Raw genomic sequence first — 16,421 nt, forward strand, 5'->3', positions numbered from 1 at the left:
ACCCAACCACTTTTTCTTATTCCACACAAAAAAGACATTTTCCTTGTGTTTTCTTATTTCGTACAAACCGAAATTATATTTTAAATGAAATTGAATCATCGAACACATTGGAAAGGCAATGTAAATGGCTGTCTTACAATTGCCTTTCCAGCGCGCAGGAAAACGTGTGAATAATGCATTGTACAGGGCGCTCTCTATCTTAGAGCAGTTATTACTTAGAAAGCATTTTACCAAATTTCACTTGACTTACAGCTAAGCTAGTTAACGCTTACGAACTAAGGCTAGGGATTTTATTGTTAACACCATCGATGGCTGGACAACTAGAATTCTTAGGTTCACTATGTGCTTGCGATGCAATCAAACTAGATTAAACGTTGAGTTCCTCGTTCCTCCCTTTTCGGCTAAATTGTATATTGTGCACGGGGAGTCCTGCAAAATGGCTGCTTTGCAGGACTCCCGGTGGAATAGAGATAGATAAAGGAAGCCCCTCAGACCAGCCACTCGCTGGCCAGCGGGAACTTGAGCGGCTGGCAGCTGTTGAGTCTCAGCGAGCAGTTATTGTCCTCGGCAGCAAGTGGGATCCTTGTGGTCATCATGGGATTGCTCTGCACGGAGCAGAGGCTTAAACTATGGCTATGCGACTGCCTAAGACTAGAACTAATGATATCGTTGCTGATCCGATGCTGATGTTGATACTGTTGCTGGTTCCGATTGCGAATCTGATCCTCCGGCGGGCAGGTGTGGTTGCAGTTGAGATTGTTTGAGTGGAAGGCCGCCTGGCAGCTCCTTCCGTCGGCCCCTGAGGTTGTTGGTGACAAGCTGTTGCTGTGGCTGCTGCAGTTCAGGTTGTAGATCTTGATGCTGGTGCAGCTGGTGCGGATGTTGAGATGGACCTGGGCGTGGTCATGTCACACCGAAGTGCCTTGCTGGCCAGGCACCACCGATCCGCAGGATTCCTCTGCCTGGAAGGACTCCTGCAGCCTCTGGCGGCATCCGCCCTTCGAGGCAAAGCAGAACTTGTAGACAATGTACAAGGGAATGCACAGCACTGATGAGCAGGTCACCGCCCATCCCACCTTGTAGCTCCAGTCTGGGTAATAGTACTCCTCGCCAAGCATCTCCTTGTACCCCATAATGGAGAATATGAAGATGGTCTGCAAGTATATCGTTATTGTTATCTGAATGTATTGTTAACTCGTATGTTATTCCTCACCAGCAGAAACACGGGACTAATGTAGGTCCAGCAGATCCGCCAGAATAATCCTGGCTTGCTGCCTAACATCTGCTCTACATCCGAGCTGAAGCGATCTACGCCGTAAAACCAAAATACTCCGGCTGCCTCCACGAAGACCACAAAAAGAATGGCCAATCCAGGTCCATAGACATTCAGGAAGTTGACCAGCACCACACCGCCCTGAAAGGATATCAATTTTTAGTTTTCCAATTCCATTTTGCGTTGTTATACCAATGCAAACCAAATGGACTGAGCTATTTCTAGTGACTGTAGTTTGTATAATTATCATTATTTCTTTTTAATTTCCATGCTTTTCCCATTTTTTTTAAGTACAGCCATATCATAGCACCTTAGACCACCTAGGAGCAAATCTCCAATCAACAGATTCCCTCTTAACTGGCACTGATTAATGGCTGTGGGCTGAGTTATTGAATAGCTTGATCCCCTGACCGATACTGGTTACTTCAAATGGCCAAGTGACCAGGACAGGCAGAAATAAAGAAGGTGGCAAATTACAATTTCAAATGTAATCAGATAAAGTGGCGGGAGGAAGAACTTGGCTGGCTGCAGGAGCAACTGGCCACACATCGGTGGTTGTTTGACCGGGTTGAAGGCAAACATGCCCACTGCTCTTGACAGGTGATAAAAATGCAGGAGAGTCAAGGGAGTGAGTGTGTGGAGATTAACTGGCGGACGATAAAAAGCACTTAACACGGCAATCCATCGACTTCTAGCTGGCATATTTAAACAGGGGTTGCTATCAGCTAGATGGAGCGTTAAATGGGCCAGTTGGACATGCATGCATATGTATCAGGCGTGCTTAGGAGTTAATTAACCGAATCACGGCCTGGAATACTCACGTAGGTCATCGTAGGGAGGGCGCACAGGAAGATGAAGGCCAGGAGCAACAGGACGAACAGCTCCCTTCGCCGGCCAATCACTCGAGGATATTCATCGCACAAGGCCGTTATCATCGCCTCTAGTCCGCCAAAGGTACTGTCCAATCCCAGGGTGATCAGCATCAGGAAGAAGATGATGCTCCAGAACACCGAACCGCTCATCGTGGCAATGGCCTCCGGATAGACAATGAACACCAGTCCGGGACCCTCCAAGCCCACTTTGTCGATGGAGGTCTTTTGCACGAAGGCCATGTACCTAAAATACAGAAAAATAAATTATTAAGTTACTCCGCAAAATATTATCTTCAACTGGTATGCTATTTTATAATTTAATAGTTTGTATATGTGATTCCCTCGCAATTAACATATGAAATATCATCTGTAAACTAGTTTATCTGTGTTTTATAAACTAATAAAATAGAAAGTGAATTCATTGAAGGGTAAAAACATTTACCATGAGACAAATTAAAATAACAAAAAATGTATGATGTACAAAATTCAAAATAGGTATATAAAATAGGTATCACTTTCATCTTATTCAAGTATAATTTTCTAGAAAGTTTTCAAGTAACTATTGAATAAATTATATATCAAAGAGCTTAAACCTTGAAAATTAAATATTTAAAAATCTTAAATAATTATAGTGACTAGTAACATCAAACGTAAACTCACCCCAAAACGGAGAAGATGACAAAGCCGGCCAAAAAACTGGTCAGGCAGTTGATGCTGCTCGTGATGAGGGCATCGCGATAGCAGTTGTTATTAAATTTGTTATAGCTGGACAGGGCCAGCAATGTGCCAAATCCAGGACCCAAAGAGAAGAATATCTGCGATGCGGCGTCAATCCAAACTTTCGAGTTCTTCAGCTTGTGCCACTCGGGCGTTAAGTAATACATAATACCCTCATATGCGCCAGGCAGAGAAACTCCTCGCACCAAAAGGATTATCAAAACCACATATGGAGCCAATGCTGTGACCCACACAACTTTTCCGGCACTTCGCACTCCTTTCCAAAGTGAGAAGTAAACCAGGACAAAGACCCCGAAAACACAAAGTGCCAGAGTTGGCTTCACTGGACCCATGAATTCCAGGCCATTGCCCTTGTAACTCTCCAACACTCTTCGCCTGTAAAACAATTACTTAGGGATATGATTTTAGGGATATACAAGGTATACCCACTCAAAGAACTCTTTGGCTGGTGAGGTGGCAAATTCCGTGAAGTTTTCACTGGTCACCTGCATACAATTCTCCGTATTCCATGGATTATCGCAGGATGTCCACGGCAACTTGGATGTGAACGAGGCGAAGAGATAGTAAACCGCCCATCCAATAATAGTGTTATAGTACATGCCCATATAAATGTCAATCAGGCAGATCGCATAGCCAACACCTGAAAATTTTAAGAAGGTTACACTTTAAAGTTGGAAAAATAGTTAGCTAAAACTGACATTGATATATCTAAGTTTCCAAAGGACATTGACTTAAAAGTGCATCTTAAAATGTTTAAATGATTTTAGTTTTCCTTTTACTTTAAATGTTTAAAAATACCTACTGAGAATTTAATCTAAATATAATAAGTTTACTGGTATTTAAAGAGAAACTCTACTAATAGGAGTTTTAAACAGTTCAGATATACTCCTATAAAATCCCTATTATCCCCATTAATTTCCTTGATTGCTCTCTTAACAAGACTGCGAAGCTCGCAAATCAACAGGTAGCACTTAAAATGCAGCTTAACTTGGCCTGGGAATGCCAATATATCTGATTGAAAACGGGCAAAGGAGAATCGGAAAAGCAATTGGAATACTCTATATTCCCGCGTGACAATTTGCAGGTTTCATCTTTTATACAAACCACCCTCTGTGTTTTTCCGTCCGTTTACTTATGAGGCCAATAAGACACGTCACGTGATTTAGCCTCCTTTAAGTTTTCCACTCGCTTTGCTTTCCGGCTGCTTTCCATTCATTTCGAGTCGCTCGGCAAAAGGTTTGCCAAAGCAAACACTTGTTGAGCAAATGATGACTGCCACAAAGTGGTGTTTGCTCTTGGACTTTTTACGAGGCAGCAAGTTGGAGTGGGATTTGGCCTAGACAAAGTGACTTGGCAAAAGTTGGAGCCGACTTTAAGCGAGCAGCAAATCCACTGGAGCAGGCCATACATTTTGTTTGTCACTTAATGGAATTATCAACTCGATATGCAAAACTTTGAATAGGACTTCCCCTCCAGTGGCTGTCTTTTCATCGCTGGTGCTGGTGTAAATCAATTTGAGGACAATTTAATTAGGGCCTTGAGCCCGGATGGAGGTCCTGATTTGGGCTTTGTGCGTTCCGCTTGAATAAGTCGTTAATTGTTGCAACAAAACTGGTGACTCTTATCCATTTCACTGCTTGATAATGTCGCAGGCACACACAATGGTCTACCCCCCTGTTCCTTCTTTTTGAAAAACCCCCTCCCCCACTCTCCAAAAAAAAAAGAAAAACAGGAAACTTTGGTCCTTTGTGCGGCCAACAAGTGCGGGTGGCCTCGGAATCTGGCTGAGACAATAATGCTCGGCCGAGTGTAAAATATCAGACATCAACAACACACGAGTTTTGTGTTTTATATGAATTTCACAGAGCCACGCTGCGTATACTTAATTTCTCATTACAAAATGCTAGCGCCCGAGGCGAAAAGTCCTCTGCGCAAATATTGAACGCCTTTATAGATTTTAATATGCAATCAGGTTTTTTTACATTCGGCGACTAAAACCCAATATTTGTAATTCATTTAAACTGCCATTTAATCTTGCATTATATACGGAGGCCTAAGGCTATTTCAAATTTATTGACTTATCATTTTTTAGGGCTCACATGTGGGGATCCCTGACTTTGTACTCACCTTTTAGGGCTGGACAAATGCGTTTCCAAATGCTGAGGCAGCCGCACCGATGGAACTGCCCCAAAGCCAGTTCCATATAAAATAGGGGCAGACCGCCGAAAATGAGAAAGAGGCAGTAGGGCACAAGGAAGGCACCACCTCCATTTTGGTAGCAGATGTACGGAAACCGCCAAACATTTCCCAAGTCAACGGCGAAGCCAATCACGGCCAGCAGGAACTCGGCTTTTTGGCCCCACGTTTCTCGAGTTCTCTCCGTCACGGACACAACCAAAATGCGCTAATATCAGGTACAGAATAAGGTAATGTAGCGTTATTAAACTATTATTCGGAATCTTGAACAAATTTAAATTGGAATTTTTGTTCAAATAACAAAAGTATTATCACAAAATAATAAAAATATAATATACAAACAGCATATCACTGTTTTACATAAATCTTTACCACAAGATCATAAGCGACATATCTAGCCCATAATTAACTAAGTGCTATAAAACAGAGCCTTAAGTAAATATCTACTTTACAATTTTGGAAATCTAAGCAAAACAACTGTTTTCATTGAAAGTTTTCAAAACGCTCTGTTAAATTATAGTGTACAAATTACAATTGAAGGTCTGAAATCGATTGTTTTTTTGTAACTTACTGATCAATTCAGGTTTTCAATAGTTCAAAGTTCATAGAAGTCATCTTGTGGGATCTCATAATTTCAAATTTAAAATCTAACATTAGTAGTTTATTAATAAACCAATTCATTTGAAAGTTCTAAGAGAACACCATAAATTTAGATACTTTTTTAATGTTTAAATAACATCATTTTTAAAAGGAAACAAAAAGAATTAATTTAAATTAAACAAGAAGTCTATTATTTTTTTTAGTCAACGAAATCTCTGCTATTGCTCAGATTTAAATTATGTTTTATGATATTTTTCAGACAGGAGAACTCACCTCGTTGTTGGCCAATTTGGGGGCCAGTGGATCGGTGACCTTGGCGGGTGTGGCATGGTCGCCGTCGTCCTCGTTGGAATCGTCCTCGTTGTTCGGCGACTCCTTGTCGTTACTCCAGGGAGCGGGATTCGAGCGGCCCGTCGTGGCAGCTGTTCCTCCGAAATCGGAACTCCCGCTGCGATCCATGTTGCCGTGAGGGGGGCGTTTGAGGGGCGGGGGCGTGGTGCCTGGAGGCGTGGCAGTGTACGCCGATCGGGGCACTAGCTTAGCCAGCCGAACTCTGAACTCAGTCCGGGGGCCAGAAAAAGCGAAAACTGCGCTCTATTTGCGGCTTTTCACGGCGCGCCACCTGCAATCTGCAATCCCTTCGCTTTTCCGCTTTTCCGGCCCGTTTAGCGCTGTGGTCGTGGAAATTGCATTTTCCCCTCGACTCTTAACATGCTGGACTCGCTGTATCGACTGGCCAATAACTGAAACCGAAGTTAAACAATTGCATTAAATGGGGCATGGCTAATGATGGTCATTTATTGGCATGCGATTTCGATTTTCTGCCCCAGGGAAGCATTAAAATTCACAGATTTTTGCAAATAGTTTGGAGATTTTAAATAAAATGTAAAATAGTAAATGCCCCTCACTGAATTGTGAATTTAAATGGCCGCGGTGTCCTTTAAACCACACTAATGGCCACCAAAAATCCTTTCAATGTCAATATCGTGAAATATTGCAATTTCCGATTATATTCCATTAACAACTTTAAAGGTTTATCCTTGAATCACACTTTTACATGCTAAATTGAACCATGGTGCTTAACGAATCTCACTTGGCCAAATGAATTCACAATGAAAACAATTACAGCCTTGATCTTATTCAGGGGCTTCAGACACCCCTTTGCATGAATTTTTAATTGCCATTTAATTGTGGCACACACGCGAAGCCAAACAGCAGATAAAGATAAAGAAAGTTGAACACATGTGCCGACGGACCACAGATGGAATTTCCAAATGGGAAGCGTTTGATAAGACAAGTGCTGAAAATACGGGCCAGCGAAATTCGAAACAATCAAAATACACTTTGAGATAAGAAGAATTCCTACCAGATGCTACACATTAGATATTTAGCAGATGCAAGAATTGAAAGAACTTTAATTAATAATTTTATTAAACAAAGAAGCTCAATTTCTTGTATTAGGATTTAATACTTTTGTTTAAGAACTTTGTCATATTTACTTTTAAGGAAATGATCTTTTGAATTAAGCATCACAAAATACATTACATGTAACTAATGTTAATAGTGCTGTTTGGTATAAAAATTGTTTATTTTGGGCAGCTTTAGCTGTTCATTTAAACTTTAGCTGAATATTTTTTTTTTATCAATTTTTACATTTGATCGAGAGCTTTTGATATACATATTTGAAATTAAAAGTAATTGCAAATTGACTAGCTTTTTTTTTTTTTAGAATAATTTAATTAAATATATAAATGTGTTAAATAAAACGGTTTTCAGTGTTAAAAATATTTTTTAATACTTACTTGTTAAAATTAAACTGTATAAAAAACGTATTTCTCAGCACAACCGCCAGTTATTCAACTAAAAAAATTGCCACATTTACTTTGAATTTAGCACTTTGAAAAATGTCCAAGGCACTGCACAAATTTTAAATTTTGAGGACTTCCATGCGTCCGATTTGAGAGACGCGCGCCGCTCCTTTGGGCCAACTGATGAATCCTGCGGCCGGAGTCGTCCTTTTATACGTTCGCTGCGCAGGCGGGCGCCAAGAAGTCGTCGGCAGGACGACGCAGGACGAGCCGAGTATCCTTCGGCTTGGCTTGCCCTGCTCAAAGTATCCTTTTTGGGGTTGGAGGCTAGGGCAACCAAACTTGGGGCTCGTGGACAGGTGGCAAAGTGTAACTTAAATTGCAGCAAACTGTTGCTCATCGAAGTTGATTGAACGCCCGCCCTCTGCCTCCCCAAAAGTGGGCGTTGCTGTGGGCGTGGCCCATTAAGAGCGCCTAGTTTGTCTTGTTAAATGGTTGCCACATTACTATACTGTCCAGCCGATTGACAAGAGCAAAAGTTCCATTTCACTAATTCAGTTTCGAGTTGGAATGGATAATTGCGGAAATTATATTATGCAGTAAAGTAAAGCGAAGTCATAGAGCCAATTAAAGTATTTAAGTAATTATTTTACTCATTTTTTTTATTAGAAAATTTTTTTGACACTTTTTAATTTTTTATTTGAGTATTATGGGTTATTATTTGTGTTTATGTTATTTTGGTAGTTATAGTTTAATAAGGTCTGAATGTATTTCAGAATGCTGTTTTTTTTGTAGAGTTAATTGGATAGAAATCTCCTTACTTATTTGTGTTAAATAAATTTATGCTCTTTTTTAACTTATATTTTGTATTAATTTCCTTATTTGTTATAATAATAAATATTTATTGTAGCTGGGGTAGCTAAAGTTATTAAAACTAAACTTCATACGGATTAGTTATTATTGAAATTTTATTTATTTCTTAAAAACATATTATTGTTATGGCTTTGTTTTATATTTTTCAGGATCACCCTCACTTTTCACTTAACACTTTCGAGTCGATTGTTTTGATTGATTTCGTCTAGATTTATACAGAAATTATTTATAATTCCACTGAAAAACAGATGGCAATCACAGTTAACAGTTGAATTCAGTTGAAATCGGTTTCGATTGGTTGCAAACAGACTTTCGGGGAAGTTAACTTGTGGATAATTCCGAGTTGTTTACCCATTGAAAAGCGGCAGCCATCTGATTTTTATAGTCACGGTCTTCTAAGTGATCACTAGATTTTATTGAGAATCATTAAGTGCTTTTTTATAGAGTTTAATTAAACTTTTTGTTTATTTATTTGCTAATTATTGCGAGTGGAGATTGCGAGAGCGTAGCGCGCACATGCTACTCGGTTTGTCAAGTGGGTAAATCAGCGTAATTGCGAATCGCCATCGGCACTATAATTCGCGGATCGGGGGTTTTGTGGGGTATTTATTATCTGGAGTGCACACTTTTTCTGTGGTTGAGGTAGGCGATCTTGTAGTTGATGAAGAGCAGAGGTGATGTATCTTTTTTCCCTTTAGACGCTCTGTCTGTCAATGGATGATCAGGGATAGAGATGTACCATGGGTGTTATTCACCAGCCAACCACCCACGTCAGCGGATCATCGCTGAATGTGCGTTCCTGAACTATTTTGCCACAAAACTGCGCTTACATAACTGTATTGCGACATCGAATTTCCTACAAAAGCCACAAACTACGTCATCGGCTCCACATTTATTATAATAAACGGAAGGCGTGAGGTCTTAATGGATTGCCATTGATCAGGTGGTCGATCCAAGCAGCTGAGTAGTGTCATCAATAATTTATTTTAAAATGTTTTGTGATTAATGGAAGTGTGCTTAGAAGTTTAACACCTGCAATTAAAGGCCCTTAATGCCTTTGTTTTATTTAATTTTTATATTAACACAGCTGAATCTTGTATATCAAGTTGATCTTAGGTTCAAGTATTTTTATAAGTACTGGCAGATAAATATTATAAAATGTGGGTAAAGTTTATGGTTTTACTGTGGGTATATTCTACTAGAAATGATCTTATCTTAGGGACTTAAACTAAAGATAGCTAGATTTGGAACTTACTTCGAACATTACGAGAATGAATATTCATCGATGAATTAAGTTAAATTTGGTCGTAAGTCTCAGATCAGCGAATTCTAAGCACAGTTCATTTTCTTTTACTTTCAAGAGTGTCTTATTTGTAATTAAATTATTTTATGTTATCAATCTTAGTTTAAATGTCAAATAATTCTCTAATTTTCTTAAAAAGTGGAAAATCCAGCTAGAGTATTAAGTATCCAGGGCATAAAGATGGACAGATTTGTGTAGTAGGCCTTCTGACCTTTACCACAAAGTCCTTTTCCATGGCTGGCCAGTCCAAACATCATCTGTCGGGTGGATCTAAGGTACCTTCCCAATCGAATCAGTGGTCCTCCTGAGTTTTCGTGGCATTCAGTGTTTTCGGTGGTACAGAGAAACGATTGATGTGCATCCACAGGGCACTGCTCCGTAGTCACATTTTCCTCATTTAGAGTGCCTTCCAGGATTTTTCCGGTCTGTTTCCATCTGAGAGATATGTAAGATTGACCTATAAACGAAGTTGACTTTTGCACTTCGGGGGACAGAGGTAGACAAATCGGTCGAATGTGATCTGCAAAAATAAAATTAGTATATGGTAAATCTATGTAGGGTATGGTATTTCGTGTTACTAACCTTTAAAGACCACCTTTCGGTCCAATCTCAGCAGAGCAATATCATTTCCAAGTTGGTTATATACAAAGTTATCGTGGGAAATACTTTTGATTACAGAAAACTCTTCCACCATTGGTGCACATATAGTTTTTTGGCCGTATAATATGCAGTCTTTTGCGGTCGTTAAGTTGTTTCCTCCTAGACGAACTTTGAATCTATTCAATAATATAATTATTTTAATATCAAAAACGAGCTTTCCATTTCAACTTATATTTTACTTACTCGCTTGATGGGGGACAAAATGCAAGGCAATGTGCGGAAGTTAAAACAAATCCTAAATAGAAAAAATGAATTTAGATAAATTTACTTCTTGACTTGGAATAATATTATACTTACTTTCTGATATTAGTGTGCCTCCGCAGTGACAATCATTTATATCTTTTTCTGCATAGATTAAGGCCATCCAAGGTTGGGACATGAGGAAGGCCATCCCTTTACTACTTTTAATTTTTTGAATTGGATTCAACTTTGATAATCCGCAATCCAGCTCCTTCAGCTGAGTGTAAACTCTGAATTCTTCTAGTGTCAAAAAATGAGCTAAAGGAATTATGCAAAATATTACCCAAAAAAGGGCAAAAAACGGGAGCGATGTGTTCATGATCCAAGCTTATATCAAAACAGACTGAACGCTAGTCTGCGGTTGAAAAACATTTATGTCCCACGCTTATCGCTTAATAGAAACCCAGGCGAGAATCCCTTTAAAAATATGTTAATAAATTTTGCAGATTAGCAAAACCAATTCCGGATAAAATCAAAAGAAACCGCAATAAGTAAGATAACAATATTGTACAAATAAAATTGTGTTCAATAAGTTTTTGCAATAACCGATAATCAATAAACGAGTAGGCATATTCATTTTAGATAAGTTTGTATAAAAATAGATTTTGTATTTTGATACCTCAAACATTTTAAGCAGTTTAACAAATATTTGAGATATTTTTAATAATGTTTAGCGACTACTTATATTATGTTTATTATTGTGTGCTTCTATGTTTAGTTAAAAAATAATATTTATAATTTCCACTAAAGTAGAATTTTTAAAATTAATGGCTTAGGAACCATTTTCTCGACCTCATGTTAGGTTAAAAACCGAAAAAACCTGGTTTTTATTTGCATAAAATTGTGAAATTGATCTATGTTAAATTCAAATCCCTAGTGACTCCCAAACCTTACCGCCCAAAAGTTCAGAGCCTCTCCAACTTTCTCAATGCAGGTTAAGAGGCATTAAACTTTGCCCTGGGAAAGTATTTTCTGCTTGCCCAGCTATGGCCACACTAAGGAGCCATTCTCACAAATGCGCTGGCAAAACAAATAAATTTTTGTTGATTTTTTGTCGATTGTCAAATAAAAAAACGAAAAACTCTAAAAGTTTTGATAGTTAAAAATATTATTTGCATGAAATGCGCTTGACAAAACTCTGGCAGAATCGCTCGCCCGGCGACCGGCACTTGAGCACATATTATTGCTTTGCGGCACTGCGTTTGCTGTTGGTTTTCGTGCCCCAACTGGGTTATGTGCATCCGGATGAGTTTTTCCAAAGTGTGGAGGTGATGACGGGTGAGTACTGCTTGGGATATTATCCCCTCTATAAGCTTTACTATATCCCAAACCTTGCAGGCGATCACTTTCGGCTGGAACATACGCGCGCTTGGGAGTTTAACAACTCTTTGCCAGTGAGGTCAATAGTTCTTCCTTTTGCGCTGCTCCGAATTCCTTGGAGTTTCTATGAATTCATCGCCGAATGTTTAAAAGCCGGATGGCAATTGGAGCTCTTGGGTACCTACACCTATGTGGTGTTTCCCCGCCTCATTTACACTTTGATTTCATACTCCAACGACTATTGTTTGTACCGCATTTGCCGGTTGTATGGACTTCGTTTCGAAATCCGTCTTTTGGCCTTGGGAAGCTCCTGGATTTTACTCGTCTTCGGCACCCGCACCTTCTCCAACAGCCTGGAAATGGCCATGTGCTCCTGGCTGCTCTGCTTGGTATCCGAATGTATGCTGCGCACCAATACGGTGGTCTACAAAAAAGAGTTCCTCGAGGAGAAGTACGACAAGGCGGAGTCCATCAGCGAGCGAGTGCGGATTTGGAAGCTAAAGAACTCCCTGCCGGCGCACAATCTACAACACCTGATGACCATGTCCACCATCTGTGTGGCTGGCGTTTTCAATCGACCCACCTTCCTGTTGTTCGGAGCACCCATGGTCTTCTTTTGGCTGCTGCGAGGCATGGGAACCAGAAGCGTTACCTTCCGGGACTTTAATCTGAGGATTGTGCTGTTCTGCTTGTGCTCACTGCCTGCCTTGGCGATCTTCATCTTCTGTGACTCCTTGTACTACCAACATTTGACCCTCGGAGAACTGCACATGATGCACCTGAGCATCGATAACTTCGTCTTCACGCCCTGGAACTTCATCAAAGCCAATTTGGATTCGGCGCAGACTGCCAGCCATGGAGTGCACCCTTGCTATGTCCACCTGATGCTCAATATGCCAATGCTCTTCAACGTTTTGGCACTGGCTTCATTGGGAGCCTTTGCCCAGCTGCTACTCAGATTCTTCAGGGCGGAATACCAAGTGCTGCCGCGCTTCCAGAGCATCGTGTCTTTGATGTCGGGGGCCATCTTTGTACCACTGTTCTTTCTTTCGTTAATTAACCATCAGGAGCCGCGATTCCTGCTGCCTGTGACTTTTCCCCTATTGCTGCTACATGCTCCTAAGCTAATTACAGGATTCAGTGCCAAGTATCCCTTCCAGAAGGATCACCCGCTGTTGCGATGGTTCTACGACAGACTACTTTCCAGCAAAGCTTCGGGACCCTACCTGCTGAGGATCTGGTACGTGAGCAACGTGGCGCTGACCCTCTTCTTCGGCTTCATCCATCAGGCGGGCGTTTATCCATTGGCGGCGGAAATGTCGCATGTAATAGCCACCAAGCCGGCGGCCACACACGTTCATCTGATAACATCACACATCTACAGTTTGCCTCTACATCTAATCAACATTCCCAGCTCGAGAGTGATGCATTTCAACAGGCAGACCCATCTGCGATATCGTCGCCCTCGTGATTTCTACATGTACGAGTATGGAGGACTTTCCCTGGACCTCCTGCTACAGAAGGTGAAGCTTATTAGTGGCAACTGCGAAGTGAAACAGTCGGGACCCAGTCGCTTGCGCTACAAGCTGTACTTGGCCATTCCAGCCTCCTTGAGTGCAGATCTCCACGAGGCACTGGTGCACTCCAATGCCAGCAGCTACCTGAACTTCGAGTTAATCAACGTCTTCTACCCACATCTCTCCACGGAGGCATTTCCCCGCCTGCAGGGCAGGCATCCCTGCGATGTGGATGCCCCTCATTGGGCGCACGACGATCTCCGGGGCACTTGTGCCGTGGAGCAGCCACCAGCGCTGAGTTTTGCCTACCTGAACAAGCAGTTCAGCTCTTTTGTCCATCAACTGGGACTGGCGCTCTACGAGATCGATGTAAAGCGCAAAAAGCCGCTTTCTGTGCTTCTACAGAAATCCTCTTTGACGGAAAGACCAGCGTAGGGTTTTTTATTTGATAATTCAAAGTGCCTTGAACCAAAGTTGTAGGCTAAGATTTATTACTTTTTATTGTAACTCAAGTCTGGTAAAGCACAACTTCCGTAAACATAAAACTATTTATTGTAAAGCTTGACTTCTGTAAACATTCCTGCTTGGTGCACAACAAACTTGATTTTTATAAATATGTCTAGTCATTACCAAATAGCTACCTAATGTTTAACTATCAATTAAGTTTTCACAAATACTCGAGCCAATCTGTAGTTAATTATTTAGGACAATAATACTGATTGAGCAGAGATAAACGGTGCAGCTAAAAAGGGAATCCTATTTGAGAGGTAAGCAAGAACTTTTCCACAAAATCACTTAACATGTTTCAACAATCAGTAATCAGAATCGTAATTCTGTCCATTTCAGTTGTCGAATGCTCGTTGCTGGAAAAGAGTAATCCATTTGACACGCCGTTGGCTGTTAATTCCCGACAAACATCTGAGGGCGTAAAGGCGCGGCATCCGCGTTCATTGAACGTTACCAGGCAGAAATCTCGTTGCGGACGCAATTGTGTTCTGATTTAGATTTTTGTATTTGGGCTGCCTAAGCCGGAAACCCGTTTTTGGCAATGCGGCGACAATTGGCCTATAAAATGCTGGAGAATTTTAGTCAAAAGCATCAGTCACTGACAAACCAACCAACCCAAACAACCAAATCAACATGAAGGTGAGAAACAGTTGGCCATTCAGGATGATCAGCCATTAAAGGATTCGATTTTGCCTCTTTTTAGTTCCTCATCTGCTTGGCTCTCTGCATCGCCGCCGCCCAGGCTGGCTACATTGCCTCTCCGGTGGCCACCTATGCCGCCACCTACGCCGCTGCTCCGGCTGTGGCTTACAGTGCACCCGTGACAACCTATGCTGCCGCCGCTCCTGCCTACTCTACCTACGCCGCCGCCGCTCCTGCCTACTCCACCTATGCCGCCGCTGCCCCTGCCTACTCCACCTACGCCGCTGCCGCTCCCGCCTACACCGCCTCGGTGTACAGTGCTCCGGCCTACACCGCTCCTGTGGCCACCTATGCCGCTCCTGGTGCCGCCTACGCCGCACCCATCACCACCTACTCGGCTCCGGCCATCGTCAGCCCCTTCCTGAAGAAGAAGTAAACAGGACCCACTTATTGACACATCCAAATGATTCGATAAACTAAATAAACCGCCAATTTAAGCGAATTCTGTGACTTTTGAAAACATTATTAGTTTGCAAATTTTGAACTGTTAATAGTCACCACCCAGATCAATCTATGTTGTTGTTGTGACCAACCCTGATCTAGAGTTAACCAAACAACAAACTAATTGCGAATGCATATTTTATTCTATTCAGGACGACTTAATCGTCCAAAGAAGAATATTTTCGTATTCTCAATGATGGCAAACAGAAAAGGGCGATTGCAAGTGACCAGTAGTCCACCATATTCCAAAGTTTTCTTTTTCTTTCTTGCTCGAGCAGATAATAATAATTCATCGCCTGAAATATAATTTAAAGATTCCAAAGCAATACCAACAAAAACATAAGGCTGATACTAAACCTGCAGCTGCTACTATCCTGGATCCTTTTTCATCCACATTAATGGAGGCCGAGTGCTGTATGCTGTCGATCCTAATTTTTTCCTTCGATTTGGTAAGTTCAGAGAGATCGGCATCGTTGAATATGTTCGTTACTCCCAATTCAATTAATGGCTGCGCCAAATCTTGGTCGTACTTAATCGAAAATTTTGGCAAGGAAACTTGAAGCTTCTTTAAACTCAAACTACTTAAATCGAGTGACCTTAGATTGTCCTCCGCCTTCCGGATTCCCCGGAAAGATTTGGGCACAATCAAGAGCATAGATAAGCTGGAGTTGGCATAGGGAATTATAGTCACATGAGAGTCTAATTTGTCTTGAAAGTCGTATTTGAAATTTCCGAAAAGGTCCATCATTTTAATGGCAACCGAACGTCTTTCGTCCGGCAAATAAAAGTTTCCCGTTGAAGCTCTTTTCAAAGGGATCTTCCATTCACCCACGAATCTGACGACATTTACGAGAATCACTTTCGTTGCATCATCCAGCATTGAGAAATCTATTAGATCCACGACCTTGCCCTTGGTTTTAGATGACACCCACTGGTTTATTTTACTGGCACCCTGGAAATTCAGATCCATGCTCCCGGCATCGACATGGAGGTATTTCCTCGACATTTTTTGATAGCTTGGTAGGATAGTTATTCCATTTGCCACAAACATTCGACTGTTTATTAAAATGTGGGGATTGATTCGTTGAAAGGTCTCCATGATCTCTGACTTGGATCTCCCAGGGAAACCCAAGACGTTACGCAGCTCGGTTTCAGTTTCTCCGGCGGCTCCCAGGTAAATTTGGGCCAAGGCCAAATCGATTGCCGTCGGGCTGAAGATCATATTGGTGTCGGATAGTTCTAAAATGATCTTCGAAGCCAGCTGAAGGGCAGTGAATTTTTTCGGGTGAACTTCATTTGTAATTAAGTACAAGAGCAAAAAACTCCACACGATCTTTGGCATTGTTAAAGAGTTACTAATAGAACATTGGA

General features: G+C 41.3%; 5 protein-coding genes and 1 long non-coding RNA gene across 6 annotated transcripts; 2 read left to right on the forward strand and 4 right to left on the reverse strand.

Annotated features, from left to right (window-relative positions):
- Window positions 1-276: 276 nt before the first annotated feature.
- On the reverse strand, window positions 277-8,358 carry LOC108039595 (sodium-dependent serotonin transporter). Its single transcript, XM_017116649.2, has 8 exons — window positions 7,482-8,358; window positions 5,953-6,422; window positions 5,011-5,287; window positions 3,313-3,523; window positions 2,806-3,258; window positions 2,095-2,389; window positions 1,214-1,414; window positions 277-1,154 (listed from the first exon to the last, which is right to left on the reverse strand). The coding sequence occupies exons 2-8, from the start codon at window positions 6,136-6,138 to the stop codon at window positions 909-911; spliced, it is 1,869 nt and encodes a 622-aa protein (XP_016972138.1). The 5' UTR covers window positions 6,139-6,422; window positions 7,482-8,358; the 3' UTR covers window positions 277-908.
- Window positions 8,359-9,794: 1,436 nt separating this feature from the next.
- On the reverse strand, window positions 9,795-10,366 carry LOC123036938 (serine protease grass-like; the record flags this gene model as incomplete). The annotated part of the gene is made up of 2 exons (XM_044457521.1): window positions 9,795-10,183; window positions 10,246-10,366. Coding segments are annotated over 2 exons (510 nt in total), but the record flags the coding sequence as incomplete, so codon positions are not given.
- Window positions 10,367-10,403: 37 nt separating this feature from the next.
- Window positions 10,404-10,706, reverse strand: LOC108039583. Its single transcript, XR_006417236.1, has 3 exons — window positions 10,621-10,706; window positions 10,507-10,558; window positions 10,404-10,439 (listed from the first exon to the last, which is right to left on the reverse strand). It is a non-coding gene; the product is annotated as an uncharacterized LOC108039583 (long non-coding RNA).
- Window positions 10,707-11,486: 780 nt separating this feature from the next.
- On the forward strand, window positions 11,487-13,848 carry LOC108039596 (GPI mannosyltransferase 4). Its single transcript, XM_017116650.2, has 2 exons — window positions 11,487-11,841; window positions 11,902-13,848. Exons 1-2 carry the CDS (start codon window positions 11,685-11,687, stop codon window positions 13,833-13,835), a joined length of 2,091 nt encoding a protein of 696 aa, XP_016972139.1. The 5' UTR covers window positions 11,487-11,684; the 3' UTR covers window positions 13,836-13,848.
- Window positions 13,849-14,429: 581 nt separating this feature from the next.
- LOC108039597 (cuticle protein 16.5) lies at window positions 14,430-15,045 on the forward strand. The gene is made up of 2 exons (XM_017116651.1): window positions 14,430-14,546; window positions 14,611-15,045. The coding sequence occupies exons 1-2, from the start codon at window positions 14,541-14,543 to the stop codon at window positions 14,983-14,985; spliced, it is 381 nt and encodes a 126-aa protein (XP_016972140.1). The 5' UTR covers window positions 14,430-14,540; the 3' UTR covers window positions 14,986-15,045.
- Window positions 15,046-15,171: 126 nt separating this feature from the next.
- Window positions 15,172-16,382, reverse strand: LOC108039586 (serine protease inhibitor 42Dd-like). The gene is made up of 2 exons (XM_017116637.1): window positions 15,408-16,382; window positions 15,172-15,346 (listed from the first exon to the last, which is right to left on the reverse strand). The coding sequence occupies exons 1-2, from the start codon at window positions 16,270-16,272 to the stop codon at window positions 15,195-15,197; spliced, it is 1,017 nt and encodes a 338-aa protein (XP_016972126.1). The 5' UTR covers window positions 16,273-16,382; the 3' UTR covers window positions 15,172-15,194.
- Window positions 16,383-16,421: the final 39 nt, after the last annotated feature.

This window comes from Drosophila rhopaloa, unplaced genomic scaffold (assembly GCF_018152115.1).
Source record: "Drosophila rhopaloa isolate 14029-0021.01 unplaced genomic scaffold, ASM1815211v1 contig_115, whole genome shotgun sequence".
Lineage (NCBI taxonomy): Eukaryota > Metazoa > Arthropoda > Insecta > Diptera > Drosophilidae > Drosophila > Drosophila rhopaloa.

Excerpts from the sequence above, each read along its gene's own strand:
- LOC108039595 (XM_017116649.2), bottom strand. The coding sequence starts at position 6,138 with ATGGATCGCAGCGGGAGTTCCGATTTCGGAGGAACAGCTGCCACGACG. Across the intron at positions 3,259-3,312 it reads CCAGCCAAAGAGTTCTTTGA|GCGAAGAGTGTTGGAGAGTT; the intron begins GTGGGTATACCT and ends ATTGTTTTACAG. Across the intron at positions 1,415-2,094 it reads CCCTCCCTACGATGACCTAC|GGCGGTGTGGTGCTGGTCAA; the intron begins GTGAGTATTCCA and ends ATATCCTTTCAG.
- LOC108039596 (XM_017116650.2), top strand. The coding sequence starts at position 11,685 with ATGCGCTTGACAAAACTCTGGCAGAATCGCTCGCCCGGCGACCGGCAC. Across the intron at positions 11,842-11,901 it reads AAGTGTGGAGGTGATGACGG|GCGATCACTTTCGGCTGGAA; the intron begins GTGAGTACTGCT and ends CAAACCTTGCAG.
- LOC108039586 (XM_017116637.1), bottom strand. The coding sequence starts at position 16,272 with ATGATCTTCAGCCCGACGGCAATCGATTTGGCCTTGGCCCAAATTTAC. Across the intron at positions 15,347-15,407 it reads CAGGATAGTAGCAGCTGCAG|GCGATGAATTATTATTATCT; the intron begins GTTTAGTATCAG and ends ATTATATTTCAG.